The 24,843-nt window shown below is 35.9% G+C and overlaps 2 protein-coding genes across 2 annotated transcripts in view; one reads left to right on the plus strand and one right to left on the minus strand.

Moving 5' to 3' along the window:
• The window catches only part of LOC122403496 (phospholipid-transporting ATPase ID), a 124,347-nt gene that overhangs the window by 16,452 nt on the left and 83,052 nt on the right, over positions 1 to 24,843 (plus strand). The window lies entirely within an intron of this gene.
• Positions 314 to 6,251, minus strand: LOC122403497 (3'-5' RNA helicase YTHDC2-like). The gene is made up of 8 exons (XM_043407047.1): positions 6,123 to 6,251; positions 5,004 to 5,222; positions 4,743 to 4,936; positions 2,565 to 4,656; positions 2,026 to 2,412; positions 1,687 to 1,937; positions 1,223 to 1,563; positions 314 to 1,138 (listed from the first exon to the last, which is right to left on the minus strand). Exons 2-8 carry the CDS (start codon positions 5,198 to 5,200, stop codon positions 1,127 to 1,129), a joined length of 3,474 nt encoding a protein of 1,157 aa, XP_043262982.1. The 5' UTR covers positions 5,201 to 5,222; positions 6,123 to 6,251; the 3' UTR covers positions 314 to 1,126.

The raw sequence follows: 24,843 nt of genomic DNA on the forward strand, positions 1-24,843 counted from the left end.
ATTATGATACAACTCTTTTATTATCACACTGAAAATTATTACAATAATTCTATAAACTGTTTTAATATCAACATATACCTTATTGCTGCCTAAACATTTTCCATAAACTAGATCACTATGTAAAAAATAAACAATTTTTCTGTAATGTATCACTTCCAGAATATTTAAAATACAAGTAAACTTTGTACTCGATGATAAATATTCGCAAGCATTAAATTCAAATAAAAGTGTTTATTATATCGTATAAAATAATGACGCATAAATGAATTTAAATAATCGCTTTAATTATTTTATATTGCATTCTAAGCCTCGAATAAAAATTATAATTAATTAGTTAATGAACTATGGGTTCATTGTTTTGTTTGACATTAAGTTATCTGCTTCCTTGCAAATTATTATTTTTCTTAAACGTGATTATTCTGTATAGTAAATTATAGCATTAAGTACTTTATGCACAGTATAAAATGTAAATTAATTACTTAAGATTAATATCTATACAGTATATCACATGTTTTAAAAGGTACAAAGATCTACTTTGATTCCTACATGTTGCTCATTCTACACTATTTAGGCAGTAAAGTAGAAATATAAAGCAATTACAAAAAGGAGCACCTTTACAACAAATTAAATGTTATAATAAGCCAAGGAGTTATGTATATGTGTATCTAATATTAATTGTCATTATTCATCAACACTGTGTAACATATTTAATTCGTGCATGTAAATAGTTTTATAAAATCTTATAAAGAAACTGTTGTGTGCTTGATAGTAATTTAAAACAGTCAGAATTAGCATGTAAAAAACAAGTGATATGTATAAGAGATACAAAGTACGACTAAACATACCATTATTTTTTAAATTTTTCAAGCAAAGGGAACATTTATTAACTTTGAAGCTTCTTTTGATACTACGTAAACATCTGAGTATAATTACGGGTATCCTGCAATTGGCGGCATTTCGTTTCTTTTACCCTGTCTATTTAAAATGCAATCTATTCAACTTTCATAAAGTTTATGTAAATATTGAAGTATCATTGCGACTTCGCAATGAGTTACACATACGAATCAAGAGAATAAAATGTTTCTTATAGATTATACATAATAAAATATTCTTCTGTTATCCGAATTTAAAAATTTCTCTAAAAAAAAAAAAAGAATAAATTTTATATTAACATATAAATAGTTAGAAATTGGAATAACATTGAAAAATTTAGAATATTTACCTCTGCGAAGTCGTCGGATCTTCTAGTATTGGCAGGGTAATAATCAACAATTAATGGACGTGGTCTTTGGCCAATACCAGATGGTTGCTGTAATCCACATGATTGTTCCTCGTTTGTAATTACACTCACTACAGTGCTCACTACTTTTTCGTCTAGCTGCGACATTGCTTTGTTCGGTGTTTTCATACGCCTTAAGAATAAGGCATTCCATTTCTGTCTTAAATGTACAAAGTAACTGGAAGTTTCAGGAGCAAGTTTAAATACTATCCAATCATCAAGTTTGAAAATTGTCCCTTCGTTAGTTTCATCGACTTCGGAATCTGAATCACTTTCCGGTACAGCTGTGTAACAATAATAATACGAAAATAATCAATAATGTTAAAATAAATGATATGTAGTAACATAAAATGGACAAGACCTTTCAGAGATTATGAGTATCGTTTTGCGTATATTTAAGTACTCACATTCAGCTTCGCTAATTACATCTATAGATAGTCTTGCTGGACCACAGAACAACGCTACTGTTAGTGGATTAACTAAAGTAACCATTTTAACATGACAAAAACGTCCTGTACGACTCATTTCTTCATAAACTAACCAATCGCAAGGTATAGTTTCTATATTGGCTGCGTGTGTCTGTGCAGACGTCATTCGTGGTGACTTTGGATAATCTCTTAATGTTGACGATGGATGGAAAAATACCTTCACTTCTTTTCTATAAAATTCATTACAAAGCATGTAAAAAGAGAACTAGTATTACACTGTACAAGAGTATGTACAAGAAAAGAAACAAATTTACATACTGTGTTCTCAATTGCAAGTGTTCTCTATCCACTCTTATTAGATTTGGATATAAACCAGCAGTCAAAGCTGCTTTTACCACTGCCCAATTTTCGGAATTTGAATTTAAATCTCTGATATCTCCCGGCCCCCTAGCCCTAACAAATCCAGATGCACGAAGCTGGCCGAGAAGTTGAGTACGCATTCCAACTACCATCTCCATTACAGCAGCAGATATAAAATTTTGCTCGCAAAATGTACGTTCTTTGCCGCTCGCACGTGCATTTTGCCAACCTTGGAAAGCACGCAACACCGCCATATGATCGGAATACGTATTGGTCGCGAACCTCTTACGAGCTGCAGTTGCGGCTCGTTTCTGTGATGGTTGCGAAGGCAAAACAAAGGGGTCCCTGAAATTAATCGTTTATTAGAACAATCTAACAGTAATATATTTCAATTTCTCGACATTTTTGCCCAACGATACCTTCCTTTGAGAAAAACAAGGTGTCGCAACTAATTGAAAATTTCTTTTTAATTCTTCGACATATAAAACTTGACTTACTTATACGCTAAACTGCACACAATAGTCAAGACTGGATCTAAGCATTTCAGAACAACAGCATACAGTAACATTTTCCCTAGTCGTGGTTCAACTGGTAAATCAAGTAAATGACTTCCTAATTCGGTGAGATCTTCCCACGGGTCTAACGCATCGATAGTTTTTAGCAACTGAACTGCATTTCTTGTTACTATATTGGAGGGAGGCTCTAGTGCTCGCTCTAAAAATTCTGCGATCGGTGTGTTCCCGGGAGCTAAATGTTTTGTGTACAAACACAATTCTTGCAGTGGTAACCTTAAAATTTCGGGAGTTTGATAGGGCCGCATACTGTTATATCGAATCGAAGAGAACATGCGGTAGCAAATGCCTTTTCTACACCTTCCTGCTCTGCCCTTACGCTGTTTTGCACAAGCTTGGGAAATCCACTTGGATTTGAGCGTGCACACTCCCGATATAGCGTCGAAAGACTTTTCTTTCACTTTTCCCGAATCGATAACGTAAACAACATCGTCGATCGTAATACTCGTTTCAGCGATGTTCGTCGATAGAATAATTTTACGAGTTCCCTGCTGGCTTGGTTTGAATACTTTCTTTTGGTCGCATGTTTGCATGTTCGAATGTAGCACGTATAAAGTATACCGTAAACCTTGATTCATTTCTTTTGCTTCGTTATTAATTTTTTCCCTCATAGTCACGATATCGTCGTATCCTGGTAAAAATATCAAAAGAGAACCGGAAGGCATTTTCAAATGAACGTGTATAATTAATCGTAACAGAAGATCGAAATTGATGTTCTCGTCGTTGAATGTATGATTATATACATCCAATAAAAGCTTATCCTCTTCCGAAAGTGGAACATCTTTAGCATATGTTATCGCGTCATCTTGCAATGCGCAATCGTAAATTTTCATACATGCTTCTATCAATTCTGCACATTCAGTTTGATTCATGTTTTTCGCCCAATCTAAGGCAGTCCACTCGTTGCCTGCGCGTAAATTTAAATTGGCGCCCAGATTCAATAGCTGCTCCGTAGTGTTTATGCATCCTCTACCCGCAGCCACCATAAGCGGCGTTACATGCGTTGCGGAATGTTGATAGTCTACAGAAACATTCTCAGAAAGAATGAAATATAGAAGTTGCACGAAATTATCTTCGCCACCGCATAACCATGCTTTGCGAATACTTAAATCCATTTCTTCTAATAGCCAGGGTTTCAATTTCACTACTTCTGGAATAGGTTCGCTTTGCTGGGCTAAAATCGGAGCAGGTAATAAACATCTTTCGGTCGTACTGTTCGATCCTGATTGTTGAGGCTTGTATTGCGTCCAACTTTCTAAAATTTTTCGTTGATCCTTTTTATTCAGTAACTCTTTTTTCTTTAAAAGCATTTCTTTTGTCGTATAACCAGTTATTTTTAGAACTTCTTCTAGAAAATATGTATCCACGTCGAATGATCTACCCAAGACATTGATAACCGCGCATTTGTTAAAATATTTTACAAAAATGTTCACATCCAACGTAGCGCTCATAAGTACAAGCTTCAAAGATCTGTTTTTCAATAACGCATCCTTCAGTGCTATCAAAAGAAAATCGCAGAATCTATCGCGTTCATGAATCTCATCTACTATAACGTGTGTAACAGTACTCAAAGCAGAATCACCCGCCATAAGAGTTCTAAGCAATACACCGTTTGTACAGTACGTTAAAAGAGTTTTTGGGGCAACTCTGCTCTCGAGTCTTATTTGATAACCAAATGTTTGGCCAATTTTTTCATCTCTTTCAAACGCTACTCTTTCAGCTACAGATACGGCGGACAGTCTTCTTGGTTGAGTGCAGATAATTCTACAAGGTTGAAGCCTCTGTTGACAGTGCTCCAGAATAAACTGAGGCACCTGGGTCGTTTTACCGCTACCTGTTTCACCACCTATTATGACCACTTGATTGGCATTTAAAGCATTAAGAATCTCGTCTCTGACGTTAAAAATTGGTAGCGATTTACGAAAATTTAATACATCGTAATTAGTTTTCAATTGTGGTATTTGTGGCACACTGTTGTTTAATCGCCCCATTGCTTTGGTATTTGTATTCACCGAAACTGAAAATTAAAGATTGTAATTATTTTTAACCTTGAATAAAATGTGTCCAGTAATGCCATTACTAGACATCAAATATGTACTGTACCATCTGTATTAAGATGACGTTCTCGTTCAAGCGGCGGTAATAAATCATGGCATTCTTTAAAACTTAATGGAAAACTTTGTATTAAGCTTAAAATACTCTGTCTCAATGACGTTGGCAATTTTATTAGAGCATCAGCTTGGACTATGGATGATCCCTCTCTCTTGTACACCGTTAAAAAACGATTTGTACCTTTGCTGTTGGAAAGAGATTTATAATTTACAATCGTTATCAATTTGAAATATATATTATTTTTTTAATTACCCTCTGCTTTTGGATTTTAATCCAAGTTCGTACGCAAGTAAATGAATGTATGCTCTCTCATCTGATGTATACGACGATGGAAACTCCAATTCTTTTTGATGCGGAGAGTCCATTAACTTTTTTAATGTTAAATTTACAGCAATTCTAGTATCTTCCCCAATGAAAGGGGCTTTCTTGTGACGATTGTGACGTGGCATTGTGTATATTTAGTGATTATTTCTGTAATACAAAATACATATTACTGGAACTATACTATTTCACGCATCAATTTCAGTGCAAGTAGCTAAATTCGTAGCAAATACTAATACAGGTAACCCTCCTATAACACGATAGATAGGTTTCTAGAAAATGCAGCGTTGTGTGCAACCGTGTTATATGAGACTCAGAACCAGTACAAAAAGGGGAGTTACGTTTCGAAAACTTATTAAAAACAAATATTTTTTTTTCATTCTTCATAAGCAACGTAATTTTTATGAAAAATATAAATGTATGTATAACACAAAACAAAAACTGTTATTTTAATGTAACGCAACCTTAATTTAATAAATTATAATTTGTTTATATTTTTTCATGTAAAGCCACTATAGTTCATTATTTTAAAGTAATTTAGTTTTTAGATATGTTAATCAAAAATCATGTTATCCAGTGCTGTAGGAGTACAGTGATGTACAAAGGTTTTTGCAATTTTCTTATCGCGTTAAAGTGAAACTGTTTTATAAGATGCCGTGTTGTAGTAGGGTTCTCGCAATGTATGAATCTTGTTATAGCGAAACCGTGTTAGAGGATGTCGCGTTATAGGAAGGCTACCTATATATGAAATATCAATTTTCACATTGTTCACATATGTTATTTTTAAAGTAAAATATAATGTATCTCAGAAGATCCCGAGATAGCAAGTGAAACATCTTACGGAATCGATTATGACCTTAATGAATTAAATAAAACAAATATGTTCAAAATTGACAACCTCGAAAGCATAGTATGACAAAAACACGTCATTGCAAAATCTACTTCAAAACCATATTGATTATTATTACAATGAGGACAATGTTATCTTTCGAATATTTTCATTCGTCGAGCAATAAAACGATTCGAAAAAGAAGTGGTATTTAAACTCACATAATCTAAATGTCCTTGTCAAAGCACATTGATCTTTTGGCGAATGACACTATGTGTTAATCACTAATAGCAACAAATGTTACAGCGTTCGCGAACGTTTCTAAATATTTGTTATAAAAATGCACCGCATCTGCGGTAACGATTCGCGATAAATAGAAATGAATTATATTTACGTCGCTTGATTATTAACTCCCCCTGTTTAACGGGACAAAGCAACGCGTAATAATTTCTATCGATAAAAACCGCATTCTGCCAGGTCTGCAACCGAGAACGTCGCAATGTTACCCACGAAGGCTAGAAAGATCCTAAGTTGGTTGGTCGCATTCAACAACAGATAGTGTTCTCATCGTTTTTACGAGAGATCCGCAAACAGTGAAAGCAGGTACACGGCCGAATGCTGTTCCAGTAAACAATATGGCCGGTTTAGTTTTGTGCGCGGGTTATGTCGTCCCTGTTGTATTTCGCGAATGTTTACTGCGCTGCATCCAGGATTAGTAGTTTTCGGTAAGTGTGCATTTCACAAAGAGTACGTAATCGCGCGTAAAACAGTCGAACAAACACGATTCGCGACATAGGATTCTGTACTCCGACGATCGACGGTTATCAGTGTGGCTCTCCGTCAATTACCGTCCGACCGTGTTCGAAGATATCGGTGAAATCTTAACGAAGATTTTCGATTCGATCACGGTAAATCTTGCTTTCCCACGCGTGCATCGTACGTGCCTTTAAACACAAACGAACGTCACGTGTCAAACGGATCGTCGTTTTACGAAAGTTGAATGAAAACGGGTACGGCGGTTGAGATTGCGAACTCTCTTGGCAATGTTAAACGGTATCAACTTTTCTTTCACCGTCCTGTGCGAATTGTGTTGAACCGGCCAACCTATCGTCGATCCCGATTAATTCACAAACTTGGCCAAGGTTCCAGTTTTCGATTAATACTTTTCCTGCGAGTCCACAATAAAGATTAAACGTCGTGACAACGTAAGCGAAGCAACAGGTTTTTTGCTGTGAAACTGCCGATGACCTCTCGTACTCGGTACTCAACAGTACACTCATGATCCTCGGACGTAATTGCACTATGTATGTTTCTCTTTCGTTTATTTACGCTAATTTTAAAAGAATAATGGACGCGGTATCGATCGAAAATTTAATTACCGCTTGAAACATTTAAGTAATCGTAGACACGCATTCAATTTTAAACGAGCAATTCCATTCGAACGTGATGCAGTTCGCTGAAACTGATACACAATTTCAAAGTAACAACGTTATGTATTCCTCGTTTAAACGTAAAGTTAACGTCGTAGGATATTTTTTCCTTTATTGTTTTTGTTTATTGTTAGTTAACGCCAGGAGAAATACGTTGTCAACTATTTTTCAACAGCTTGTGCTAGATTCTCTGCATTAGAGTTGGTTAGGTTATCGAGTTAGGTTATACAGGGTGTTCTCGACCAACCCTGGGAAAAATTTTAATGGGAAATTTTAGAGGCCAAAATAGCACGAAAATCAAGAATACGAATTTGTTGATGGAGGCTTTGTTAAAAAGTTACTAACGTTTAAAGTCCCAAGTACTGAATTTTTTTCTCGAAAATGCGCAGGATTTTGGGGTTATGTCTATTTACCAAAATTGATCGTAATCGACCCCCGCGACCGAAAATAATTTTTCCAGAACGATTGAAAATTTTTTTTTTCGTTGACTTTGTCCACCTACTCGAATTTTTTTCTCGAAAGTGCGCAGGATTTCGGGGTTATGTCTAATGACCAAAAACGATTGTAATCGACCCCCGCGACCGAAAATAATTTTTCCAGAACAATTGAAAATTTTTTTTTTCGTCGACTTTGTCCACCTACTCGAATTTTTTTCTCGAAAGTGTGTAGGAATTCGGGGTTATGTCCAATTGCCAAAAATGATTTTAACGACCCTTGCAACCGAAAATAATTTTCTCAGAATGATTTGAAATTTTTTAATTTAATTTTTTAATAACTTTTTAACGAAGCCCCAATTAAGAAATTGATATTCTTATCTCCCATTAAAATTTTTACCGGGTGTGGCCGAACACCCTGTATAGTTGGTTATTTCATCGAACAGTTAAGTTTTTATTTCTTGATAATAAAATATTTAATTCTATAATTCAAACACTGATCTTTTATTCATTATTAGAAATTTGCGTCTATCGTGGATAAGAATTTTGGTCGTCTCAACTATATTTAATACAAAATTCATATTTAATTTTTTATGCATGTTCAAGAGTAACAGCCAAATATTATTGTGATTAGATAGTATTTATTGGACCATAGAGGGCAGCTTAATAAACTTATTGAGCTATTTTGTATGGTCCAATAAATACTCGTCCAATCACATATTATCGTTGATAACTAAATAAGCAATAAATTTATAGAATACCCGATAAATTTTCAGAAATTTAATGTTTGGATAAGTCTTTCTACGAATTGGACATTTCCAAAGATAACAAGATTATTTTCCCTATTTTTACTTATCGTTGCATCAAGCGTGAAAACATCATTAACGCTCGCTTCATCGGTCAGACATTCGGGGAAAACCTTATATAACGATTGATATTCAACGATCATGATAGATTATGAAATGAAACTCTTATCAATTCTTCAAATTACAACGAAAATATAAATTATCCAGAAAATTGTACGTTTGTCGTTGTTTGCATTTTTTAAACCGAGCAAGTCAAGCGTCCAATGATTTATAGCGGTATATTGTGCATCTATGTATATAATTATATTTATCGTAGTTATAAAAGTAAAACTTACGAAGTATACTAAACTAAGCAACAAAGAATAGAGTAAAGCTACGGTGCACGTTTTTGTTATCTGAAACTTGCATTTATTCAACATGTTTTTGATGATGGAAGTAGATTAACTTCCTTGCGTTTGACCCTCTGATCGCGTCAGTGGAGGGAGGTAGTTTCACCTCACCAGCCACGCGATCAAAACAACCCTTTTGTTGGTTTTGTTGCGGGAATCTATTTAGCTTATGAAAACCAACCGTGTTAAGCTGTGAAAGAAGATTTAATTCTGCAACACCATAATAGGGAACTGTACACCCTGACTATAAGAATAAGTAAAGGTAAAGGTTAAATTGAGAAAATTAAAATTTTTTATTTCTGACTATAAAAAGAAAATGTTTCATTTTAAATGGTTTGATCGCATTGTAAACATTCAAAGATCATTGTAGATTAGGCCTTCTTTCTCAAGTGGGTTCGATAATATAAAATTCTTTTATTAGAATACTGGAGTTAGGTTAGGTTAGGTTGATATTGACTATTATTTTCGTAGCGACTAAGTCGTTTCTTTGTATTGTTAGAAATAGAGATGGCGTGAACTGCTACTTTTGTGTCACTCGTGATTCGATCACGTTCATTTCCAATCATGGTGATTTTTCACAGTGATTCGTGATCTCTTTTAATTGGTGGGGAGCGTTCACTTTTCACGAATTATGTCCTTAAACTGTATATGTATTGTATTATAATATGGTCTAAAAGCAATAGATCTAAGTATAAGTTTTATTTCTCATTGTTTCAACATTCGTTTCATAAATGTTAGTGGAATTTTTCAACAAATTAATGTATACGCAAAACTAACCTGTTTGTAATTTTAAATTCTAACTTATTTCTTTATAATATAAATATATACAAAATGTCGTATTAATGTATAAAAACTTACTATGAATAATGTAAAAATTTCAATTTATATACATGCCACTTATGTTATAACTTTATAAGCAAGGTTTGATCAAGCATATAATAAATATATTTATAATAATGTAAGAATAACAGAATATAAAAAAAAAATTTAGTTAAAATCATTGTGTTTGCGTATGAGTATATCACATGACAGATTTACATTATTAAAAGAGCCAATTATAGCTAAAGCAGCTATTATGAGTAAAAACCTACCATATATTTTAATATGCAAATTAGGAAATATTAATTGAATCGGCGAAAGGATATTTTCAAAAGCTGGAACTAATTTAAAACCATCAAAATTACCTATGTTGTTATTTTTAAATAACAACCCAGACCTAACCCAGCCTTTTTCATTGCTTAGTACTACATTACTATACAATTTAAAGGCGCATTTGTAATCCTTTGAATTTCCACCGAGGGGAGTTAGCGGAACACTAACGATCACAGTGAACGTGAACCGCTACTAAAACGCCATCTTTCGGATCACGGTCGTGAATGGAGTTTAATCACAAACGTGATCGTGATTTTGCGATCACTGTGATAAACCACTGTTAGTGATTTTGCACGCCATCTCTAGTTAGAAGTAACGAAGATACGATTCGTGACAAGATTACCGAGAGACACCCGGTACGTATGCGTGTATATTTCTTCGTTAAATTCATATGACCCGAATAGAAGATATTAATCAGAAGAAATGTATATCGAGAACCACACGCTGCGAGAAGGCGGTTATGGGAATGTTTGGGTTGGCAACGAGAGACGATTGGCCTTGGTGACGCCAAAAGTGTTCGCTCCCTGCTTCGGTCGAGTCTGACAGCAACACCGTGACGACATATTATGCTTGGAAGGAAACCATAACAGCGGCTCTACGGCGAAATCCGTTATGTCGCATTTTAGCCGAGTGCACGTGTACCCGAGTCGAAGTTAACGTTCTTGGAAGGAGACTGGAAGAGAGGCTCCGCGTGAAAAAGAAACGTTTGGACGATCGTTTCGATTTATTTCGAAGCTTGAAATCACTTTTTTCGAAGCATCGTGCACGATGAGAATTCCAGACGTTGAGGATCGTTTTTATTATTGCTTACGCAACAGACGTTACAATTGTATACCAATTTGGAACAATAAGGAAACGTATTTAAAAGTACCGTAAACACAACGATCACAATGGCCCTGTGATATCAATAGCGAAGAATGTGATTAAACTGTACGCGACTCGTCGAGCATGATTTGCGTGCGTATAAGACACGTTTGCGATCCGAGTAGAAATGTCAAAGATTTATTGAGAATCGTTACGTTGAACGCATGTATTTGTAATATAAATTAGACAGAAATATTAATATTTGCGAACTTTAAGTACTATCGTTGAAAAAATGACATAACCAAAAATTAAGTGGATAATGCCTCATGGCGGACAAAGTAACGATGATGGATCCAAAGTTAGTTGAAATCTAAATAATAATCCGTGAAGTCGAATACTGAAAATTGAACTTGCTTGTGAATGGATACATATAACAATAAATATGAGGAACAAAAATGTTTTCTCGTTGCCTTTTTTTAATTTTCTTGGACTTTTCCCCAATTTTTTGTTAGAAATAAAGCGCCATTTGTTTCTGCGCCACCTAGAGTTCTTCTGACTTACTACTATTGTACCGTGTGTTTTTTTGTCTGTAACGAAGCCTCCTGGTCATTAAATATGTGTTACTGAGAGGAAGTCGAGTTTTGCTCATTTGAACCCCCAAATTTCCACACTTTTATACGTTTAACTATAAAAACGTGAACATTTGTAACCTTAGTACTTAAGGGTTAATCACGTCTACGAAGGGTGATGCGGTAACCATGGTACAAACATACACAGGGTGATCAGAATGATTCCTCGTGCAAAAATGAATCGAATTGTTTAATCAATATTTTTCTCATTCGGATGCATTCTATAATTATGAATTATTTTTACATACACAAATCAGCTTCTTTGTGGTTGTACCATGGTGATCGTCGTAAACTGTGTAATCGTCGCTTTTATTTTTAATCGTAACATCCACGTGTTACAATTCTTAGAGCATTGTAAAATTATACAGGGTGTTCGGCCACACCTGGGAAAAATTTTAATGAATAAAACGAAAATCAAGAATACTAATGTGTTGTTGGAGGTTTCGTTAAAAAGTTATTAACGTTTAAAATTCCGCCCGTACTGAATTTTTTTCTCGAAAATGAGCAAGATTTCGGTGGTATGTCTATTCACCAAAAATGATTGTAATCGACCCCTACAAACGAAAATAATTTTTCCAGAACGATTTGAAATTTTTTAATTTTGTCGACAAAGTCCACCTTCTCGAATTTTTTTCTCGAAAGTGCGTAGGATTTCGGGGTTATGTCTATTCACAAAAATTGATTGTAATCGACCCCAGCGACCGAAAATAATTTTTCCAGACCGATTTGAAATTTTTTAATTTTGTCGAAAAATTTCACACCTCGAATATTTTTCTCGAAAGTGGGTAGGATTTCGAGGGTATACGTAATGACCAAATATGATTGTAATTGAGCACCGCAACCGAAAATAATTTTTTCATAGTGATTAGAAATTTTTTTATCTAATTTTTTAATAACTTTTTAACGAAGCCTCAGTCAAGAAATTGATATTCTTGATTTTCGTCTTTGGTCTCTAGAATCTCCCATTAAAATTTTTCCCAGAAATGGCCGAACACCCTTATAATTGTCGCTAAGAAAGGAAAACACCAATGTATACTTCTGCATTTACGTTCGTACACGTTTCGAAAAGTATGTAACATGCAAAACACGTAATGCACAATTCGTGTTCGTATATTTGCAATACATTTCACATTTACAATATGAAATATGTATCAGGATATAATCGTGCCACACGTAACGCATGAGAATGGCCGTCGGATTTAATTGTGCTTAGTTAGTCTTAGTTTTTCGTTTTACTTTATGGAAAACTGTCTTTCTACTTTGTGTTATTATTAACGTTAGAGCGATGTAAAGTATTTGTGGTGTGAGAAAAATTATAATTTATTAATATAGAATTCACTAAAATGAATATATGCACTACTAAACAGTGTTAGGCAAAGTGTAATCGAATTACGTTTGCGATGATTAGTATTACAATGTAATTGCACTGTAATGACATAGCGATTGTAATCATCGTGTAATTGCCGTATAACCATAATCGTAAATCATAATATTGTACGATTAACATGTAATTACCATGTAATTACAGTACGGTTACTTTGTAGATGTAATCGTTGCAGTTGTAATGAGATTACATTTCATCCAAAACTGGTACCGAGAAATATACAAAAGTTTTCATTTACCCAGAATTTAATACACTCGTTTATATTGAAATATTTATTTGTTATATACGAGGCTCATTGTTACACTGTACAATAAACGAACCTCGAAAAATATAAAACGCATACACGCACTTTATTATTATACTTAATTTAGACTTACCGACAAACCGGTATACCGATTTACCAATATCACCAGCGCCAACTAACATTGATATTTCAAGGTACCAGTTTTGTCAATTATAAACAAGATTATTACCAAGTAAGAAAAACTGATAATCTCAGGGCAAAAATGAAACATTAATCTTGAATTTGGAATTTTGCAACATATTTTCTATAATCTTCATCGATCCAGGCGCGTGATTTAATGTGTAAATGGCACGACAGGCTATTTGTGTACGCCCTGTGCACCATACGCGTTTCAGTTCTAATTCCATATTTATTGCACGCGATACTTTTACACGAGTACCGATCAGAAAACGCGAAATAGAACGATCTTATATATTTTTATCCTTCCAGCGAAAGTATACAGAACAGAAACATGCGTAAACATTTTAATATGTCCGTTAAAGTTTATTCTTCGCCGTATTTATCATCGAGAACGAGCGAAAGAGAGAGGGATGCTATTGGTCGGTAGGATTTTTTTTTTTTTCTTTTTTTTTTTAGGGAAAGTCAAACGCTTTGATTGCACGAGAGTCAGGTTGCGTTGGTTGTGTCGCTCGTTCGGGAATTACGTAAGTCGCCATCGCATCTGCTCGTTGCGCCTGTCTACCAGTTAATGGTCGGGCAAAACGTTGAAGATTCCAATTGATCGGGGCCTCAGAAGGTGGCGCGGTAAGTGCTCACTGTCCAACAACCGTCGGTGGTTTAAATAAATGCCGGATCAAACGGACCGATAAATCACGGAACGATCCAATTCGGTTGCACGCGCACTTAAACTGATCACCTATGCCGCGTTTCGCGACGCTTCTGCATGGTGGCCGCGTCTCGTCGCGATTTAAATGCAACGATCGACGGGGAAACGAAATGAATATGCATATTCCTTCGATCGCGGATCGATGGATCCGGGTTCGGCGCGCGACCGTGACTCCCGCGATGCACGGCGGGGCTCTTGCCACGAGAGGACGGAGAAAACGGTTGTTTTTAAAAAAATAAATATTAACATCGTACAAATTTATACTGTTTAAGTTTTTTTTATATTAGATTTATACTATACAAGGTATTTTACCACCTACTCGAATTTTTTTCTCGAAACTGCGAAGGATTTGTGAGGTGTGTCTGTTCACCAAAAATGGTTGTAATTGACCCACCTAGCTAAAAATAATTTTTTCAGGACGATTCAAAATTTTTTTTTTTCCACCAAAAAGTTACTACCCCCTGTCGATTTTTCATATGAATTCGTTTTTCATTTTTAGTAATTTTGTTTGACGCCCTACAGAAAAATTGTATAGTACTTTTTTGTAGCTACCCATGAGCTCTACATCAGAAAAAAATTTCACTGAAATATATTCACTATTGTAGGAGTTATGGTCGCTTGAATATTGGATCATTTTTATGGGATTTTCTCACTTTACGGGATTAAGGAGCAACTTTACGTATAATCTTGGAATTTCTCTACACTTTTCATTAAAATACGCTTCGTTTGCATTTTGAAACATTAAAATTGTCCAATCCGTTCAGAAGTTATGGTCTTTTAAACGTAGGCATGAGATTTTGGGGTACCATTTCTGGTTTGAAATTATATTTTCACGGAAGAATTTTTTTCTCGAAACTACGTAGGATTTCGGGGTTATGTCTATTCACCAAAAATGATTGTAATCGACCTCCACAAACGAAAATAATTTTTCCAGAACGATTTGAAATTTTTCAATTCTGTCGAAAAATTTGTCCACCGACGTGAATTTTTTTCTCGAAAGTGCGTAGAAATTCGGGGTTATGTCTATTCACCAAAATTGATTGTAATCGACCCCTGTAAACGAAAATAATTTTTTCAGGACGATTTAAAATTTTTTAATTTTGTCGAAAAATTTGTTGGCCTACCTGAATTTTTTTCTCGAAAGTGCGTAGAAATTCGGGGTTATGTCTATTCACCAAAATTGATTGTAATCGACCCCTGTAAACAAAAATAATTTTTTCAGGACGATTTGAAAATTTTTAATTTAATTTTTTAATAGCTTTTTAACAAAGCCTCAATCAAGAAATTGATATTCTTGATTTTCGTCTTATTTTGACCTCTAGAATCTCCCATTAAAATTTTACCACCCGTACACCCTGTATACTGTAGTCTTACAAAAACTCGATGTCAACCAAGTGGGTCCTCGACCCGATCAGTGTATTATTCATTTCATACAGGAACGTTAAAGTACTGTTCATTAACTCCATTGCTAGAGGAAAAGATGACTCGTACGTACGTATAAGAAAATCATTCCTAGTCAAATATGTAGAACCAAGACGGTGACTGGAATGATTATTACAAGGTATATCTGTGATTATAAATTAATTGAACATCTGACACAGTTATGTGAATCATTTTAAGAAATCATAAATTATTTATAAACGGCTGTAGTCAATTGCGTACAGAGATCAGCTTCAGTGGAAGTTGAACCGCTCTTACAATTTACATGTAACCGTTTGTTGCACCTATCACGGAACGCAGATCACGTTGGCATTACTCTCGACGAAAGCACTTAATTATGTTTAACATTCTAGCCGCATCGTGCATGCAAACGCGTTCCTAGACGTAACAGGTGAACGCCGTAATAGTTGCACATTAAAATAAAATAAAAGACGCATACGATTCTAACGACGCTTGTATCGAAAGTGTAGAAAATATACAAATTTGCTGCACGTATCGTAGAAATTGTATTCCGTGTAGGATTTTTGGCTCGTAGCGATGCGAAAATAAGTTTCTAAATTTAGAGCTATCGCGAGAGATGGTTTTTCGCGTTCCACGAAGTGAAAAATAAACCGAAGCGTGAAACTCGACCGCCGGTCGAACGAGCGAAATGGTAAAAGTTTTCCCCGGTCGAATTGTTTGAAAAAAAAAAAAGAAAAATAACCGTTGTATTCGAAATTCGTGCATTCCTGTCCGCTTTAAAACACGCCGTGCAGATCCTTTCTCCTGCGAAGTCCGTGTCGATCGACCTTGGACTCGGAAACGTCACATACGTTTTCACTTGTTCGAGTGTGTGCTCGGGTTATATAAATCCCGTCGTATTTCCCGATGCCTCGGAATGCTTGCAGTCGTTGCCTTCATTTTTCCCCCGAGTCGCTCGAGAGCCCGCGTCTTCCAAGTCGGGCACCGTCGTTATCAGCATTGTTACTAACGATAGAGTTCATCGCTGACCGATAAAAATACACGAGCGCGTAGGTGCAACTGTTAATATTTGATCGGTCGTCTTAAAATAGAAACGTTCGTTTTCCGATCGTCTCGTCCTACAATCATACCAATTTAATACTATTTTGTCTAAATAACTCTTCAATGGTATATTAATTACATTCATTCATATCGACAAAGAAATTCAAGTAAACAAAAGTTATTTTTAATATCATTGGTGTGATTTTGGATAAATTGCCATTTTCCACGAAGCTCAACGTCGAGCGGACCGCGTTAGTCTAACCTGATCTGGACCGCGAATATCGGCGAGGCAACGGTACATATTGCAAAGATGAAACTTTTTTATTTTTGCTTTTTTTTTTAATGTAACTTTTACCAATGTATTTGTCAGAGTTTCCTGATTAAAATAAGACCAAACACGGTATAATTTGTTTTCAATGTACTTCCAATAGAGTATAAAATCGTGTTAAATACGATTAAATACGCACTCGTATTACTATCGTGTTTTATGTCGATTGGTACTTCCTTTTTAAAATATGTAATAATTTTGTAATTCATTTTCAAATCTACGTCCAGAGTTTGCTCTCACAGCCATTAAGGAGTTCTCGATATTCTTGAAGTATACCAGTTAAGAAATAGAAAAAATCCATAGTCTTGTCAAGCAACATGGTTGCATACATATATTTGTCCAGAGTATGTATATGCATGGTTGCATATATTTGTCCAGAGTTTGCTCTGACAGCCATTAAGGAGTTCTCGATATTCTTGAAGTATACCAGATAAGTAACAGAAAAAATCCATAGTCTTGTCAAGCAACACGGTTGCATATGTTTGGCTTTAAACCTTCTCGTCATAGTTTGTCACCATTTTGCTCGACAAAACGAATTGTTCTTGTTATACGTCAAAGGTTCGCGTACGATCTATTATTGTTATCGATTTTCAACATTTCTTTATCGAGATATTCTTTTTTTTCGCAGAAAATTATCGTACGATCGCTGTGCTATGTTCTCGTAACCTTTTTGCGCGAATTTAATCGACAGTGTTACCGTTATTCGACATATAGAAACGAGGAAACGTTGCCTTAACGATCGTATACAAAACCTTAGGTCGCACACATCGATCCTCCTCACGGGTAGATGTAAATAATGGATATAGTCACGTGACTTATTCAGAGAGTATAGTTGTTGCAAAGTCCCCGTCATTCGATTTACACTGTCTGTCAACAATTTCCAACGACGAAATCGGCTGGGTTTTTAAGTCGACTCTTATTCGACATCGGTCACAGCCGTAGTTACTCACGGCGCGCTCATTAATAATGAACTGTGCATAAACCGCACCGTAGGATTATAGTGGTTACGTATTTCGAAACAATTATGCAGGTAACCGGTGACTAGACAAAAGAACAATGGTTAAACAAATACGGGAACAATAGCAGCGGTCACGTGACGAGAGATTACGATCGTGTTATCTATTAGTCGTAACGGATAGCGGCCTAGAAAATGTTCGTAATATTTATTGTGCGAGAAACGTCGTTTAAAATCAACGACCTTACCTAAAATTCGAAAGGGAACAATAAAAAATTGGTCGTGTTTCCCGATGCGTGGAAAAATAAGATTTGCAAGAAGAATGGTACGAAAGTTTTCTCGTTATTATTCTGAAATGTCTTCCCCGTGAAACAATTAGTTGGGAGAGAATTGTCTCGAGCGAATTGCGTTAAGATTTCACGTGAGATCATTCACGTCGCGTGCTTTCCGCGTGGACAGCAAATAAAAAGTTACTCTTCCACGACACGAGATGACACTAAGTAATGAGCCTGTAATCTCGACGACCAATCGGTGGTGGAAGTGTCGCTCCCAACCTCACCCAACAAATCCGGACCCGTGCCTATTTTCCTCGTATGCTTATCAAAAAAAAAAAAATGAGGAAAAAAAACAGATTAAACATTTGAACCATAGCGAACGTGAACACGAGATCATTGGCAACTGGAACACAGATAAGCTTCCTGCTTATCCACACGCTCGTACAACCGGGCCGATACCGCGTGATTTACTGCCGCCATTTTGATTGAAATTTCATTTTTCTTGCAGGCCTGTATTTACCACGGGCGTCAATGTTTTCATCGATACACGCAAATATCGCCCTGAGCTGCATTTAAAACATTTTTTTATAGGAAATTCATGTGTACAGGGTATTAGGCTACCCTTCGGAAAAATTTTAATGGGAGATTCTAGAGACCAAAGTAAGACGAAAGTGAAAATATCAATATCTTGATTGAGATTTCGTTAAAAAGTTATTAAAAAGTTTCAAATCATTCTGGAAAAATTATTTTCGGTTGCAAGGGTCAATTACAATCATTTTTGGTGAATAGACATACCCCCGAAATCCTACGCACTTTCGAGAAAAAAATTCGTAGGTGTCTAAATTTTTTCGGCGAAGAAAAAAAATTTCGAATCATTCTGAAAAAATTATTTTTCGCTAGGGGGGTCAATTACAACCATTTTTGGTGAAAAGACACACCCCCGAAATCCTACGCACTTTCGAGAAAAAAATTCGAGTAACTGGAAACATTTTTCGACAGAATTAAAAAATTTCAAATCGGTCTAAAAAAATTATTTTTAGTTGCAGACGTCAATTACAATCATTTTTGGTGAATACACATCCACCCGAAATCCTATGTACATTAGAAAAAGAAATTCGAATAGGTGCTGAGATTTTTCGAGGAAATTAAAAAATTTCAAATCGTTCTGAAAAAATTATTTTTATTTGCGGGTGTCGATTACAAATAAACGAAAATAGATAGTAAATGAATATGTCAAAAAGTTTGTCCGTCAAATCGATTTGTTTAATAGTTCCAAGCATTTGTTCCACAACAACCATGCTGTGCCAATACTTATGTCCAGTATTGTACATAGCATTTCTTGAACTTTGGAAGCGTCAGATATCATTAGGATGTTTTTAAAATTTCAATTTTAGTGTGAAAGATGCAAGAATAGTTACGTAACAATTTATTTTTTATTTTATCGTTATTTCTTTTTCATTTGTATTAAATTAGTTTCGAAAGAATGTCCTCCAGGCTCGATAGAAGACAATTTTAGAAACGTGTGTACGCGTATGTCCTTGACTACTGCATATCATTGTTATTGCCGAAGTTACGTCGATTTGCGAAAATCCTTCGACCGCAAACAAATCACGTCCAGTTCGTAACGTCGCTTACGAATTTTACACTTTGGTTTAAAATGAAATTAATTAAAATCAAAATTGTACTCGGTCGTTAAAAAAATTTACGTTAAAAAATCGAACGAGCTTATATAATACGTGTCTTGTCAATAAAATAAAGTGTCGCTATCGTAATGAACTCGACGCGTTTAAATAATTTCTACTTTCGTGTAACCTTCGATTGTTTGAAAGTTACTGTATACGCATACTCGATGCGTTTCTTTTTATACTTTTAAGATAGCACGAATTGTGTCGTTCAAATTAAGAAAGATAACATTATCTCGAAACATTCTAAAAAACATAAGAAGAACATTTTTTTTCATTAGTAATAATAGATTCTGTATAAAAAGGTCTGTTCTTCGTAACTTTTGCCACTCGATATCTATTTTTAGGAATTCTCTGCTCAGCATTTTCTTCGTATCAATCGTTTATCAATTTAATCGTTTGATTTGTAATTACATAATCCTTCTGACCTCATCCATCACTCGATATCGTATTCCATAAGGCCTTTTATCGCTTTTGAGGAATCGGTTCAGGGAACGTACGCCGCATAAGTAAATCATTCGTTCGTGTAAAGTATTCGACGAAATTATTATTTCACGCTTCTTACCTTTCAATTATATCAACAAGATCTATCGTAACAAGGCGTCGTTGATGCATGACGTGGGTTTATTCAGTTTCTTATGATTAACCGGCAAGTGGCCTTGACCATCGTCAAAAGGCCAACCGAAGAGGAAACGTTATATCCCTATCGTAGTTAACTCGCTACATTTTTCATTTGGCTACCAACTTCTAATGGCACGAAATATTACCGTATATTTTCACCTTGAAATATTCTTCCGTAACCTAATGACCCTCTCATTGTTACTTCCATATTGAAACAAATCTATTGTCTTCCATAGACTCGTTACGTAACCTGCCAATCCAGTGACTAATACGTTTAAAAATCCATTGAGTTTCGACCGATTGCTTCTGCCTTGAAATACTAATTGTCCCGTCGACGGTGGTGTCCGCTTTATCACGAAACGGTAAAATATCTAATTTTTTAACGACACTTTGAGCGGCCATTTATTTCCAATTATTCGGGTGCACCATACGTTACGGTCTAATACGATGACCGTGTGCTCTTTGGTAACTCATAATATTTACCAAAAGCAACAAACAATAAAAAGAGTATTCGAAAATACATAGAAATTTATAGCAGTTATGTAACATTCGTTTCAAGGCAACCGCCAATATGCAATTTACTAACATATTACGGGACGCGGATGTACAATTATATTACAATCAAAAATCTATCAAAGGCTATGGTTTCAGTGATAGCAACACAGGTCGTTACACCGTCATACCGCAAGGAAGCATACGCAGGCTCGAAGTGAAAATAATCGTTTTCACGGAAACAATTAAAACAATAATTTGAAACATTTTTCTTTCTTCGTGAAACATTCTCAATTAATCATTTTATTTTACGTGTTAAAGTTGGACGTAATAATGTCAAGTAATTGGAAAAGACGATATTTCTGTAACGAAACCTTCGAATACATTGCCACCCGCGTAACTGAACGACTTTTATCCCGGATTAATGAACCGGATGGTGGTTTCCCCATCTTCGAACAACTGAACAGCAACAGAATTCACATGAATTCGATTTTTTTTTTAACTTTTATTTATATATTCGCCAACGATATTTGCATTAATTAATGCGAAAGAAATTGAAGGGATGCGATTTAGGGGAAGCTTCCTCGCCGCAACGAAAGTCAAGTCGGGCAAATTCCTCGCTTTGTAACTTTATCGACGTTCGAGATATTGCATAAACAAAGTGTAATTGAGTGCGTCATATTTACGAACGTTGCTCGAACGGATTGTCGGCGACCGTGTCGCCTTGACCGTGAGAATTAAAGGGCAAACGCAGGAAGGAATGTTTCGCAATGGTTCGAACAGCGGTGCAGTTTCAAACGTGGCTCCGATAATCACCGATCTCCTGAAACATTAACGTTCCTCGCGTATCGGAAACGGAACTTTACAGGTGCGACGTAATCGTGGCGTAAAGGCAAGGTTGAATACAATAACGAGACTTTGTGCCGTTCACGACGTTACGCATAGGACGAACGAGACGCTCAGAAGGACATACACTACCGTTCAAAAGTTTTCTACCATGTTTTATAAACGTTTTATAAACAAATACTTTCATATTGTCGCGGTTTTAGGACTTGACGATTTAATTATACGCTTCAAACCTGCCCTCTGATAGAATCTGTCTACATTTTGAACGTACAGTACGTTCATACAGTACAGAACGTTGCAGTTGAAACATCTGATGTATTTTTCGGTATACAAGTTACCATTTATTATGCATATTCGATAAAGATTTTTATAAAGAAAATGACGCGCCATTTGTCAGCAGCAGGATTACAAATGAACAAATTGTAGGTTGCAAACTGTTATTAAGAATCCAAAATAAAGTTAAAAGATCGTGTAATAGTGCTTGCGGGAGTAGAAAATATATTAACACTTGGCATGCGGGTATACTTCGCCAGCAACTTACGCGTGCAGCGGCCATTTTTTCGTGAATCGTGGGAAGTTTGGCTATTCAGTAAAATCACAGTAAATCGAAAACTACTTCGTTTTTATCAACGAAACTTTTTTTATTTTACACTTAAATATATACTGTATGATTATTTTAACACAGAAAACGATATTTTTACGAAATTATGAAAATATCCGTTATCCATCACAAATCTACTAAACACGTATTTTTACGTGACCCGCGCTCCAACGACAGACTGTAAAAAACGTAAAAATACGTTGCCCGCATGCCAAGTGTTAAGCGTTCAATTTACTTAAAAATACGCATAGTACGTCGCGTAACCTTTGTAGTACGGATTAGTGCAGGCATCGAAGTCTCCCAAATTTTCAAGCATCGATCTCCTCTGTCTGCGATAGAGGAAGCGCAAGGATGCTTGAATGTTACCTAATTTGTAATATTGCAAATGATAGGGTTAAATGACCTGTTAAACAATGACGTCAAGAGTTCAGAGTAAATTGTTTCATCTACTCATTCACATATTAATTCTATAGTTTCGTGTCTATTTTTCATATGTTAATTTTATTATTAATTTGAGATGCCCAAAATGAATCGTAATTTGAAATACTCCAAATTGTATCCCAATATATTTCAAACGCGTTTAGTATTTATATTGTGTATAAAAATAAATTTAATGAATGTCAATATCTTTGTATCGTTGCAAATTAAATCGAAGAATGGTTTTCGTTATAGAATGTACCAGAAAATAGAACGCTGCAAAAACAGTTCCTTAATAAAGCGTCGTTGTTTTGTTTCATTGTGCGTGGCATTGCGCGCGGTTGGTAACTAAATGAAATGTTACAGTTATCGTCGCATAAATCTTCAAGGCAGAGGGCGAGAATTGATTCAAAGCAGCGAATTGACACTGTTAATTCTCGTTGCTCGTCAGCTGTGTGTCGCGAAGTCGGTTAAATGCCCGACTTTCTCGTTACCCTTTGAAACGCAGTAACAAGCGCGTTACATTTTGTACCTATTTTTACAAAATCTCTGAAACCACCGGCAGCATGATAATCCGAGAAACGAAACGTCCATAAATTACTATTTTAAAAGGACACGACGAGTTTAATATTCATCTAACATGCATGTATTGCAGAAATAAAGTAAAAACAGAAAGTGGTTAAATAAATTATTCATCGTCTTATGTAACAACGATCATACTCCGTCGTGCGTGTGTTCATTTAAGGAGGAAATCACTGCGACGACTAAAAATGGGAGGCTACTTTCGAGGACTCTTCCAGTCAAAGTAGAAAACATCACGAACGATATTATTTACAGAAGTATATTCGAATAAAATAACAAGCCAGTGCATCGAAGCTGCAAAGCAACGATTGACACTTTTGCACGCTGTTATCTACAACGTTTCATAATTTTTTATTTTTTACAACTTCTCACCGAAGAATTAATGAAGTTTTTGTTGCGCGACTGGTCGGTCTTATTTTTACTCGAAGCACGAATGAAAAAAAATGTGGATCACTCTGTGTACCGCAAGAAGTGTTGCGAGCTATCGTTTAAAATGGTGGAGAACGGCGGATAGGAAAAGAAGGTTTGACGCAAACGCTGGATCCCACGTCATCCGCAGAGGAACGAAGGAAGAGACCGTCACTGTTATTGTCAGGGTATTTTTACGCTTTCACGTCCAGGAAAATGTATACTTAAGGAGGGGGGGGATCGATCAGGTTCGCTTCCTTCTTCTCCATTAGCCAACCTCCGCTACGTGGAAAATCGAGGAAAAACACCGTATTAACGGTTACGCTCGGCGGCGCGGCATTCAGATTCATTAAATTGCACAACTGCGGCTATCGATAAACACTCTGTTTATCATAATGAGAATCGACGCAGAATCCATTCGAATGCGACACGGTCGCGAAGGCACACGTTCCCTTTCGCGTGGGTCGCTGCTGGCGCGGTTCGGTGCGCTAGCACTCGCGCGTCGCTCGTAGTTTGTTTGCAGAAACCTAACTGACATCATTAGCCCCGCGGAAATTAATTAATCAGCCGGCCGGGGCTTACGATAAACGCTCGCGAATACAGATACCGGATTGCACAATCGCGCGGCTAACCGTTTCTGTAATGCTCTATCGCGAGCCCGTTGCTTTTTAGTACTGGCGTACTCGCCAATATTTTATCGATCCAATATTATTGTCGGACTTCATCGATAAATATTACAGACGATATCTGTTAGTTTAGTTTCCTTCGAAACGCCACGCAGTGGGCCAAGGCAACGTAAAATACCGTTATTCGACTGAGATTTATAAACGCTATAATATTTTGGGTTCTTTTGATCGCGTTACAATTTTTAAGATTTTTTTCAAGGGACCAATAACCGGTATTATTTTCTTATCGTTATTTTTTGCCAGTGTTTGCACGCATAGGGACTTAAACTGAGTCGACAAACTGTGGAGATGCACAGAACTCGAAATGGTATTTCATAAACTGTGTTCAAGTGTAATTAAGCATTCCCGTTTTTTAAAATATTTTTATAAATGATGCTCTAAAGTGGTGACGAGACAGTTATTGAGAAAAGAATATATAAATATTTTAAATAAAAGGTTAGTAAATTATT

This window comes from Colletes gigas, unplaced genomic scaffold (genome assembly GCF_013123115.1).
Source record: "Colletes gigas isolate AHSC1104 unplaced genomic scaffold, ASM1312311v1 Colletes_gigas_Sc00055, whole genome shotgun sequence".
In the NCBI taxonomy this organism is placed as follows: domain Eukaryota; kingdom Metazoa; phylum Arthropoda; class Insecta; order Hymenoptera; family Colletidae; genus Colletes; species Colletes gigas.

Bases quoted from the DNA above. Each gene is read 5' to 3' on its own strand.
- LOC122403497 (XM_043407047.1), bottom strand. From the start codon at position 5,200: ATGCCACGTCACAATCGTCACAAGAAAGCCCCTTTCATTGGGGAAGAT. The intron at 4,937-5,003 runs GTAATTAAAAAA...TCTTTCCAACAG, and splicing joins TTAAAATCCAAAAGCAGAGG to CAAAGGTACAAATCGTTTTT. The intron at 4,657-4,742 runs GTACAGTACATA...TTTAATTTTCAG, and splicing joins ACGTCATCTTAATACAGATG to TTTCGGTGAATACAAATACC.